Below are 12,028 nucleotides of genomic sequence, written 5' to 3' on the forward strand. Positions count from 1 at the left end.
AAAAGAGCAAATTAAAAACATTGACAGGTCAGGGAATCAGCCTCAAAATCCTTCATCAGTGATTTAAAAACACCAATCGGGACAAGTTCTTCCAGTTTAAAAGTGTTTTAAGGTGTTCCAAGACGATGGCGCAGAGTACATAAAAGCCCTTTTACCAAATTCAGTTCGGACATTTGGAACAGTTAGCAGGATAAAGTCCCTATGAGTGACTAGAGAAGGCCAGCCAACCCTGGTATACAAAGTGCAGTGGTGCGTAAGGGTTTTGCAGTTTAAAATAAATCTCAGTGCCATGGTAAAGGGTGTCAATTGATCTTGAACACTGAGCGGAAGCATTCATATATAAAATATCCCCATAGTCTAGTAAAGGCATAAATGTAGCCTCCTTCTGGCTTCAAAAGAAAAACAGGCCTTATTCCTAAAATAAAATCCCAATTTCAGCCTCAATTTTTTGTAAGTTGAATATGCAATTTAAAAGAGGCTGTCATCAATTAGAATTCCAAGATATGTATGAGGTTACAACCTCAATCTCCTTGCCCTGACAGGTAGTAATAGGTGAAAGGTTCAGAGGTCTATTTCTTGCATTAGAAAACACCATTAGTTTAGTTTTGTCACTATTGAGGATAAGCTTCAATTGACACAAGGTATGTTGAACAGTATAAAAAGCAGTTTGCAAGTTCTGGAAAGCTTTTGTAAGAGACGAGGGACAACAGTAAATAACAGTATCATCAGCATAAAAATGAAGTTGTGCATTTTGGACATTTTTGTCTAAATCATTTATATAAATAGTGAATAAGAGAGGACCAAGTACAGAGCCTTGGGGCACACCATTAAGGACAGACAATTTAACAGACATAAGCCCATCAAATTGAGTGCACTGAGTTCTATCAGACAGATAGTTAGCAAACCATGCAACTGCATGCCCTGAAAGACCTACACTCAACAATCTCTGCCTTAGTATATCATGATCAACTGTATCAAAAGCCTTAGAGAGATCAATAAAAAGTGAGACACAGTGCTGTTTTTTGTCAAGGGCTATCATGATATCATTTAAAACCTTCATGGCTGCTGTAATTGTGCTATGCTTCTTCCTGTTGTGCTATACTTAAACTACATCTTTAATAAGCGTTAAGCTTTAGCCTGACTTTCAACAATTCACTATCTATAATGAACCATTGAGAGTGACTACAGAAAAATACAAAGATCTTTTATAGCCAAGATACACCCCACTGAACTTACATGACGAACCACAGATCTTAGGAACAGTTCAAAGGTTAAGATTTGTATGAAAGATATCTATAAAACATAGCAGACAGTTACTGCTGTGTCAACAGTTCTCATTGTAAAGACCAGTGTCTGGCCCCCTCCTACTCCAAACTGGAACCCGTCTCACCCTGGTACGGTATAGCACAAAAACATTACCTTTACTATCTGGAATGCTCTTTAGGCTTCATTACCCAAAGACATCGTAAATCTCCTCTGTCAGTGCTATCTCATAGAGGCCCATCCTCAGTGGAACACACACAATACTCTATTCTGTCGAATGTAACAAATATTACAATGTAATACAAGCATTATAACATCATCTTGCAATTTTCCACGACACCTCGTTCTCAGTTGTGCGCCGGGGCCTCCCACTCTTTCTATTCTGGTTAGAGCCAGTTTGCGCTGTTCTGTGAAAGGAGTAATACACAGCGTTGTACGAGCTCTTCAGTTTCTTGGCAATTTCTCAGAACAAGAATAGATTGACGAGTTTCAGGAGAAAGTTCTTTGTTTCTGGCCATTTGAGCCTGTAATCGAACCCACAAATGCTGATGCTCCAGATACTCAATTAGTCTAAAGGCCAGTTTTATTGCTGCTTAATCAGGACAATAGTTTTCAGCTGTGCTAACATAATTGCAAAAGGGTTTTCTAATGATCAATTAGCCTTTTAAAATTATTAACTTGGATTAGCTAACACGTGCCATTTGAACAGGAGTGATGGTTGCTGATAATGGGCCTCTGTACGCCTATGTAGATATTCCATAAATCTGCCGTTTCTAGCTGCAATAGTCATTTACAACATTAACAATGTCTATACTGTATTTCTGATCAATTTGATGTTATTTTAATGGACATAAAATTAGCTTTTCTTTCTCAACAAGGACATTTCTAAGTGACCACAAACCTTTGAACGGTAGTGTAGTTTAGCTCGTCTGGTGGGCTCGTGTCACTGGGCAGCTCTCGGCTGTGCTTCACTTCACTTCACGTCTGTAATGGTTTGCAAGCCCTGCCACAGCCGACGAGCGTCAGAGCCGGTGTAGTACGATTCGATTTTAGTCCTGTATTGACGCTTTGCCTGTTTGATAGTTCGTAGGAGGGCATAGCGGGATTTCTTATAAGCTTCCGGTTTAGAGTCCCGCTCCTTGAAAGCGGCAGTTCTAGCCTTTAGCTCAGTGCGGATGTTGCCTGTAATCCATGGCTTCTGCTTGGGGTATGTACGTACGGTCACTGTGTGGACGACGTCATCAATGCACTTATTGATGAAGCCAATGACTGATGTGCTGTACTCCTCAATGCCATCGAAGGAATCCCGGGAACATATTCCAGTCTATGCTAGCAAAACAGTCCTGTAGCTTAGCATCTGCTTCATCTGACCACTTTTTTATTGATCTAGTCACTGGTGCTTCCTGCTTTAATTTTTGCTTTGAAGCAGGAATCAATAGGATAGAATTATGGTCAGCGATGGAGAGCTTTCTATGTGTCTCTGTGTGTGAAGTATAGGCGGTCCAGAGTTTTTTTCCCCCTCTGGTTGCACATTTTAACATGCTGATAGAAATTTGGTCAAACGGATTTAAGTTTCCCTGCATTAAAGTCCCCGGCTACTAGGAGTGCCGCCTCTGGGTGAGCGTTTTCTTGTTTGCTTATGGCGGAATACAGCTCATTCAATGCTGTCTTAGTGCCAGCCTCAGTCTGTGGTGGTATGTAAACAGCTACGAAAAATACAGAAACTCTCTAGGTAGGTAGTGTGGTCTACAGGTTATCATGAGAAACTCTACCTCAGGCGAGCAATAGCTCGAGACTTCCATAGATATAATGCACCAGCTGTTATTTACAAAAATACATTGTCCGCCGCCCCATGTCTTACCAGACACCTCTATTCTATCCTGCCCGTACAGCGTATCACCAGCCAGCTCTATGTTGATAGTGTCATCGTTCAGCCACGACTCAGTGAAGCATAAGATATTATAGTACAAGCTGAAGTCTGTGTTGTATCAATTGAAAAGTATAGGTCAATTTGCTGTCCAATGTATTCTGTAAAACTTGTATCTTGAAGCTATTTTGGTTGGAAGAGCCATTTAGGTTGGTCACCTACTAAATTAGAATCGAAATATATAAGAGATGCTGGAGCATGGTCAGAGATGACAATGCTATCATAAAAGCAATCTTCCATTTTTAGAGCGTAATGCTGCTGAGATAAAAAAAACAAAAATAGATTTGGGAATAGGTCTAGTGAGTGCTAGATTAACCGGAGTATTCCACATCATCTGGTTTCATTTCTCTCCAAATCTCTAAGTTTAAATCCTTCATAAAATTCTGTATGGTTTTCCAAGATTGGGTGTGGGAGTCGTTCGAACCCGAGGTGCGATCGTTAACAGGATCTAAAGTGAAATTGAAGTCCCCTGCAACAATATAATTACCTGGAAGTGTGGAAAGGTTTAAAAACAAATCATTCAAGAATTTAGAGTCATCTTTGTTGGGACCATACACATTAATTAAATCCAACTGCTCAGACAGCAAGGTACCCCATATAATAATATATCTGCCGGTGGGATCACAAATTGTTTGCAATATCTGATATGGACTTAGGGATAAGAATAATAACTCCCCTTGCATGGGAGCTACGTGAGGCTGCAACGATCTGCCCAGGCCACCTCTTGCGTATCTTAGGAACGTCGCCAGATAATAGATGTGATTCTTGCAAAAAATATGATCTTCGCCTGAAGTTGTTTTAATCTACTTATTACCCGTTTTATTTTGGTGTTTTTATTTAATCCCCTACAGTTCCAGGATGTAAATTTAACCTTAACACTATGAGTCATCGAATTTAACAGAGACACTTGACCTAAAACTTTGCCCCATAAGAGCACATTGGATCAGCCTAATATACCAACAGTCCTCCGTTCCCACCATAAACAAAAACACAAAGGACGCTTTAAAACTTGTTTGGGATAGGGGGCAGTATTTTGACGTCCGAATGAAAAGCGTAACCAAAGTAAACTGCCTGTTACTCAGGCCCAGGGGCTAGGATATGGGTATAATTGGAAGATTTGGATAGAAAACACTCTCGTTTCTAAAACTGTTAAAATAATGTCTGTGAGTATAACAGAACTGATATGGCAGGCGAAACCTCGAGGACAAACCACCCCCCCCCCCCAAAAAAAAATTCGGCCTACCACAGATTAATGTATTATCACTGTGCTTTATGTGATAGCAGAACCAAATGACCAAGATTGCAGTTGAGGATCACTGTTCTCCATGCTCCCTGTCCAGCAGGGGGTACTGTTGCATCAAGGCCCAGTCAAACAGACTACAAAACAACTTCTATCGCCTGGCCATGACACTATCAAATGGCTAACAGATACGGTTCTCCCTCCCCCACAGACTATCCACACGGACTCTATGTCCATCCACAGGAGTCCACCCGCTCAGTCAATTTACACTGCTGCTAAATGTATCATTGATTAAATGTATTAGTCTGAAATGGCTGTTGATTATTGATTGCCACTACCATCTATTGATCCTGCTACTGGTCCCTATCCCTCCTGTTTACATGTATATATTACTATCAGTATCCATTGATCCTGCTACTGATCACTATTCATCCTGTTTACATGTATATATTAGTTTCTATTTATCCTGCTATTGGTCACTATCCCTCCTGTCATTGGCACAGATCAAACTATACAAGCAGAAGATACATTGCGTTGACAAACAAACAATATCACTAAATTTTACATCAACTTGAAACACTTTGCCAATTTTATTGTCTATGTTTAATTAAATTCTGTGTTGAATTGAAACAATAGCTGTTGATGATTTTACTAATGCTATACCGGTCTAAATAGTCTCATTGATGATGTATGAGAGATAAAGTACGGTCCTGTTCCATTTGCTCTGTTAAACCTTCCCTTTGGAATGACTTTAATAGCGACAGTGAATCTATTTCGTTTTTAACTGGGAGATCTCACAACAATCCATCTCGCGATAGCACATTTGTAATAGTCTGTGTCAAATATAATGTCTGGGCTTGGTTAATACCCTGGATGGGACACCAAAGGGTAGCTGTAGATACATCAATTCTCCAACAGGAGGTGCTGCCCAGACTATTGTTTTTGTCCTTACAGGTTTTTTCCCCCGACAGTGGATAGAAATGTTGATGATCTGACATTGTTTTAAATATACGAATTAATTAAATATATGTTATACAATTGCCTGTTGAAATTTGGTCACCATGATGACATAATCCTGTGGTTGAAATTTCACCCTCAAAACAACAGTTTACTTCTTTCAAATCTGAATTTATTTTACATGTCGATTCCATGTCACAATATGTTGGAAAATTAAGTTAAAACAAAATGGACTGAACCAGTTTGTGCCCAGTGGAAACTGACAGTAAGACTTGCAGCAATTATGAACTTGATATAAAGTTTCACCCCCTTATTATCCTACCTGTATCTCTTCATCAGAAGTTTGGACCTGAAAGGGGAAAACCTTCTCATCCTCTGACTGAGGCTTCTCTCCTGCCCCCCACCACCCATCCCCTATTGGAATGCGCTTGGCCTTCGTCCCTTGATACACCCAGTAATAACAGGTCAGCAGCCCGCCCACGGCCACCGCAGACCCGGCCACCAAGAGCTGCTGCTGCTGGGTAGGATCCAGGCTGGAGAGGGCCTGTCTGGAATACCAACACACAAACAACCCGGAAATTAAAAAACATGTTAGCATCACAAACCAGGTTTCCATTCAACCTTTCTATGCGAGTAAAGTAAACACATTGAACTTGTTTTTTTATTTTGGCACATGGGAATTTAACTATTTCATTCAACCTCCCAAACCTACTTTTAGGTATTTCAGAGGTAAACATCTGAATAAAATGTTTGTATGGATGTCAACCCTAATATATTTTCGTGTCGTCATCACCAATCACAGTTAAAGCTGCAAAACATCACTTTTTGGACAACCCAACATCTGTCATTCTCAATGAAAGCAAGTCTAAGAAGCAGTAGATATGTTCTATGTGCGACATTTCTATGCATCTTTTTACTTGGTGTTTTGTACACAAGGTTCAAGCAGCTGATATTACTATATGTGGTAATGGAAAATATATTTCACAACTGTTTTAAAAGTGTAGACTATCATCGTTCCATACTTGCTTGTAGTCAAATAAAACTGACATTAGGCGAACTATTAGAAGTTTTGCAACCAGAAAATAGCGAAGCGATTTCTGCATGTGCACCTTTAAAAACGACACGCCTCCAGACCCAGATTTCTCTATCCTAGCTATGCTACCAGTTTATACAAATGGGAGTTAGCATTTTGCGGTCACTTTTTCTAAACCTGAAAAGGGACGATTTCTAAACGTTACGCATCGAAAACAGCCAAATATATCCAAATCGAACATTGGTAACCAAAGTTTGGGCCTGTTACAATACATCGATCACGATTTGACGAATATCCACTTTGTTTGTTGAACGTGCGCCGCCAAACCGCAGTCCTTCTTCTCTCCCGACTGGCTGCGTTCCATTGACCTCTTTAGTCTTAACCACAACTATAGGCTATGAATATACTTTTATGCAATGGTTTGATTAAATACGCCCTATTTATCCACATAAACTACTCACTTCAGAACTTCAATTGTCTGCATGGTTACTCAAGAGTAATGAAGTTCCAATGTGCGCTCCTGTCTGTGCGTCATTGACCGAAGTCTGGACGTTTGCGGCATTCAAATCAGCTGAACTCGGAAATCTCCGACTTCAGTGCTTTCAGGTCAACTGGAAACTCGGGAAAAATGAGCTCTGGCTGGGAAAATCTTTTTGAACGGTAATCCAACTTGGAATTCGAAGTTGGGACACTGCGCAGCGCACCTTTCTCAAACTCAGACTTTCCGATTTGAAAATCAGACCACTGACGTCATGATTTGACCTCGTTTTTCCCCCCGAGTTGCCAGTTGTCTTGAAAGCACCATTTCACTAGACTATTGACATTATGACCAGGATGATAAGAAAATACAATTCTTAATTCTAATTTCATTTCTCAGGTTTGTATCATCAATAACTTGAGGCCAGTCACCATAGGCTAAATAACAAGCACAGAAGTCAAATCACGAATATAGCGTAGCCCCATGTAAAACTCATTCCAAGGAGGGCAGAGTGTCTTCGCTCTAACCTTGTTCTTGATTGATGAATTAAGGTCACTAATTAGTAAGGAACTACCCTCACCTGGTTGTCTAGATCTTAATCGAAAGAAATAAAAGCGGCAGACACTCCGCCCTCAGTGGAATGAGTTTGACCCCCCCACTGGGAACGTCTAACAGTAGGCCTAATGCTAGACTGTATAAATAGCCAATCATCCCTAAAGCCAATAAAGCCTAGTCCTATTTAGTTTAGTGTCACTTACAGAGATTTAGAGTTTTGACAGCCATTGGTGTGCAGGTTCTCATTACGTTTCATAATATTTTTCCATAATGAATTATTTAGCTTAGCCTACAACCAAGCAAATCAACGGGGTAAGCCGCTCTGCAAAACGGCCAACTCTAGTTAGCTACATTCATTTCCAATGCGTTTGCAGTGCAGCATTGGGTTGCAGAGGCAATTCGTTCTGTGGTGCACACGTTGGATTTATCGAACTTTTGCAACGAATTGTAGGTGTTAAATGGCTTGACAGAAGTAGTAACAGAAGGTGGACGTTTAACTGTTGCACGCATGCGTCCCATTTTGCACAAATTGCGCAAAGTTCATTGTCGGTGTGATAGAGGCGGTCGCTTTTGTGTTGATATTGCTTCTACACCTGTATTGCTTGCTGTTTGGGGTTTTAGGCTGGGTTTCTGTACAGCACTTTGAGATATCAGCTGATGTACGAAAGGCTATATAAGTAAATTTGATTTGATATTGATTCCACTAATAATTAAGCCCCACCCCTCATCAAGCAGAAGTGACGTCACCACGTTTATATAAAAGTCGTCGGAGGCGAGGATTTGTTGTGGTGTAACGTTACTAGATACGATCGGAGTTGCAATACAGACCGAGATCAGACGGGAAAAATGCTCATGAATTGGAAGATCGTCGTTCCTTTGCTCGCGGTGGCAGTCATCGTGACGAGCGCCGATGGGATACCGGGGGGCGTCGTGGACGCAGATATGAACGACCCCGCTACCAGAGACGCGCTGCAGTTCGCGGTGGCCGAAAACAACAAGAGAACAAACGACATGTATGTTTGGCAGGTGGCTAAAGTTGTCAAGGCTCAGGAACAGGTCAGTCCCTTTTTATAGACCCTTTCATTAGTTGAATGACGTCAATGTTGATCGTTCGTTGTGTAGCGTAGTTTTCTTGTTTTTCATTCCGCTGTTCAATACCTAAATTCACTCTGGCTATCTACTCTGATTTCAGGACAATCTCGTATGTGTGCCAGAGGCAGAATAACTAATGATGTGAATTCGTAAAATCATATGTCGACATTGACCGGTGTCAGTTAACGTCGGCCAAAAACGTAATTAAATTGTTGCCAGCAGCACAGTTGGTCACCAACGCTCCAGATAACAGCCTAACCAGCTCAACCTGTGCAAGTGGAATGATCAGATGTTCTCTCATTAGTGTCTGGAAGAAGCAAGCTAACTAACTTCACGCCTAGATCACACCTGACAGGAATTTTACATTTTGCCCGAGAAAGCTGTGTTTGGATATTGGCACAGGTGTTAGACCCGAGAGGAAGTCGAGGACCGGGAAACCGTGCCAATATATCCTTAACACCGGCTTAGAGGACGTTCTCTTGTATACAACGGGTTACTAACATATTCAAATATTGATTGACATATTTTCATAACTTATTTTGATTATTCATACTATTTCACAAGATGTAGTCCCGACAAGTCTAAGGTTGCTGCCCAAGCCGGCTGGTCTTTCGTTCAAAATGTTCCATTGCAATACTAGTTGGTAACGTTCTTATCCCCTGCTTGCTTGCTAGCCAACTATGGCTAAATTAGTCACGTCAAACAATGAATACAGAATAAGAGCAAACGATTTGCCTTTACATTGAATTTGGATACACACTTAAATAATAATGAGCTATAGTGCTGTGCGATTTCACCTGGCATAGGTGATGTGCTCTCTTGTCAGGACATTGTTGTTCAGAGGAACTAGCTAACACAATCACTTCAAATCGAAGCTGTGAAGGCAGCGAACTAGCTGCATTTAATTTGACCTGTGTTTCTATTATATATCCATTAAAAAGTATGCCAGTGTAACCGGTGTGAAATGGTTAGCGAGGTGCGCGCTAATAGTGACTCAATCGGTGTCGTTAATTGCTCTGAGACCTTGAAGTGGTTTTTGTGGAGCGAAAGGTAACGATGCTTTGTGGGAGGCAGTTGTTGTGTGCACAGGGTCCCTGGTTCGAGCCCAGGTAGGGGTGAGGAGAGGGACAGAAGCAACACTCTTTACACCAGCTGCTTCATGATTTCGACTGGCTGAGAAACTCTCTTCCGGATGCTGGAGACAGACAGCAATGTTTATACAAATTTCAGCTGTTGAAAATCAAATGCCGATCTAAAAGAAATGGGAGATTTTTACAGTGGATCAAGTTTATAAACTGCCTGGCTGGGTTTACGAGAAAGGGGATTGGAGAAAGTGGATTGCGCAGTCAGATGGAACAGATTAAATGTCAACGTCCTACCTTTAGCTGGTGCTAATTTGTGGAATAAATAATGTCTAGAATGCGGTTTATCCAGTATTAGACCCACCCGTTTGTATAATTCCCTATAACGCAGGGTATGTTTGAACCATAAAATTAAATTGCTATAGTTTAATTTTATTTTGAGCGACTTTTGAACGCAAAATTGAAAACAGTATTGGTCTTGTTGAATTTGGTTTTCATAATAGCAAGCTAGGTTTGATGGTTAGCTAAAGTCTGTTTGTTGGGTTACCACGGCAACTACTGTAGCCGTCTAGTCAACTTGCTGGCTACTTCGCTGGATGGTGAACACACTTGTTGTGGTAAATTATAGCTTTGATGTGAAAGGAATAATCAACTCAGGGTTCTATCCATTCTCTGGAAAATAAACTCCGGTCAAGGTCAGTTCCACTCCGCTATAGTGTCGCCTTCCACGTCGGTCATTGTTTTCCATAGAACGCATAGCCCCTCGTTGATCCCTTACATAGTTGGTGATGAGTGGAGACAATGGGAGCCTATTGTCGCTAGGACTCATGTGATTATAAGATGCCCATTTGCCCTATGTACCCTCTGGCTCAGTGAACAATGCTCACTTGACATTATGCAGGAGACTCATTTTTAAACCATGCAGTCATATGCACTGTTTTTTAGTAGTTCAGTTCTAGCCATAGAAATAGAATCACTAGAACAGGTTCCTCATTCAAGATGGGGGATTTCTATGTCTGTGGTCTGACATGCTGACCATCCTCTGCTTACAGGTGGTAGCTGGGATGAAGTACATCTTCACAGTGCAGATGGCCAGGACCCTGTGCAGGAAGGGAGGCGTGAAGGACTGCGCTGTGCATCCGGCCCCAGCTGTGGTAAGGACCACAAGGCTAGCCTGGTCCCAGATCTGTTTGTGTTAACACTGGCACTTCAGCTCAGTGCTTCCTACATGTACAGCTTAAGAATGGTCCATTTTTAGTTTATAACCTGTTACAAACAGTGAACACATTGGTAACTAATAAACTACTTATAAACCGTTAGTAAATCCTACTTGTAACGTGTTACCCATTTCACTATTGGCTCAGTATTGAGTTTGTTACAAATTGCTTTCTTTGCAAAGGGAAGTTTCAGGTGACCTTTCTAGAGATGAATGTCTGTTGGCAGTGTTTGAGAGCATCAAAACCATGATTCATTGTGGGTACATTGTGCCTGACTACTCAACAAATAATAAATTGTTTATGATGCAATGTGATTTGTAGCTCAGGCAGTCAGATGCAATGTCCAACAAACCTTTTGTCAGGTGGTATGCTTGCTGAAAGGGTGTTTGATCATGCCAACTCGTGTTGCTTCCTGTTTCCTCAGACCTACCAGTGCACCTTTGAGGTGTGGAGCCGCCCCTGGCTGGGAACGATCCAGTTGATCAAGAATGACTGCCAGCCGTAAAGACCTAAAGGAGAGAAGACTTGGTCTAGTCTTCCCTATAACTAGTGTTATGTATTACTAATGCTGGTCAACCTCTGAAATATATCATAAACAAGAATCCAACTAATAATTTTCTAACTTTATGCATTCCCACACTAATAAAATAACTTCTGTTTTGAAAATGTAGTATTAAAATGGTTTGTAAACTCTATGCAACAGTTGAACTAAATAAAGAAATGGTTTGTTACATCTACATGTGGTTATTTACTTCCATCTTGTTGCCAGATGAACAAATCTTAGATGGACACGTTTTGTGACAAATAGCACAAGGTTGAGAAATATAACCCTCGGTCAGTCACACCCAATGATTCACAGGACATGATGGACAACATACGTTTTATAAAGGCTCATGCATCCAACACAAAGCATAATGACAAAGCGGAAACGGGTTTAGACTCTGTTGCATATGTATTAAAAATGAAATTGATATGACACTTGCATAGCTATTCAGTTTTCAGACCCTTTACTCAGTACTTTGAAGCAGCCACTACAGTCTCTAGTCTTGTATGACTTGACAAGCGTGGCATACCAGTATTAACGGGGCTTTTCTCCCATCCTTCTCTGCAGATCCCCCTCCAGCTCTGTCAGTTTGACTCTGTGATGCTGGCCTTCTACATAGTTTCTGTGTTCTTTTGCCCAT

At 41.1% G+C, this 12,028-nt stretch overlaps 1 protein-coding gene and 1 long non-coding RNA gene across 2 annotated transcripts; one reads left to right on the forward strand and one right to left on the reverse strand.

Moving 5' to 3' along the window:
• Nucleotides 1–5,537: 5,537 nt before the first annotated feature.
• LOC139580344 (uncharacterized) lies at nt 5,538–7,508 on the reverse strand. The gene is made up of 2 exons (XR_011676021.1): nt 6,882–7,508; nt 5,538–5,935 (listed from the first exon to the last, which is right to left on the reverse strand). It is a non-coding gene; the product is annotated as an uncharacterized lncRNA (long non-coding RNA).
• A 99-nt stretch (nt 7,509–7,607) lies between these two features.
• LOC139580341 (cystatin-like) lies at nt 7,608–11,581 on the forward strand. The gene is made up of 3 exons (XM_071408903.1): nt 7,608–8,509; nt 10,680–10,781; nt 11,269–11,581. Exons 1-3 carry the CDS (start codon nt 8,300–8,302, stop codon nt 11,347–11,349), a joined length of 393 nt encoding a protein of 130 aa, XP_071265004.1. The 5' UTR covers nt 7,608–8,299; the 3' UTR covers nt 11,350–11,581.
• The last annotated feature ends 447 nt before the right edge of the window (nt 11,582–12,028 follow it).

Source organism: Salvelinus alpinus, chromosome 7 (assembly GCF_045679555.1).
Source record: "Salvelinus alpinus chromosome 7, SLU_Salpinus.1, whole genome shotgun sequence".
Taxonomy (NCBI): domain Eukaryota; kingdom Metazoa; phylum Chordata; class Actinopteri; order Salmoniformes; family Salmonidae; genus Salvelinus; species Salvelinus alpinus.

Coding starts and splice junctions, on each gene's coding strand:
- LOC139580341 (XM_071408903.1), top strand. CDS start 8,300: ATGCTCATGAATTGGAAGATCGTCGTTCCTTTGCTCGCGGTGGCAGTC. Junction 8,510..10,679: donor TTGTCAAGGCTCAGGAACAG/GTCAGTCCCTTT, acceptor CTCTGCTTACAG/GTGGTAGCTGGGATGAAGTA. Junction 10,782..11,268: donor TGCATCCGGCCCCAGCTGTG/GTAAGGACCACA, acceptor CTGTTTCCTCAG/ACCTACCAGTGCACCTTTGA.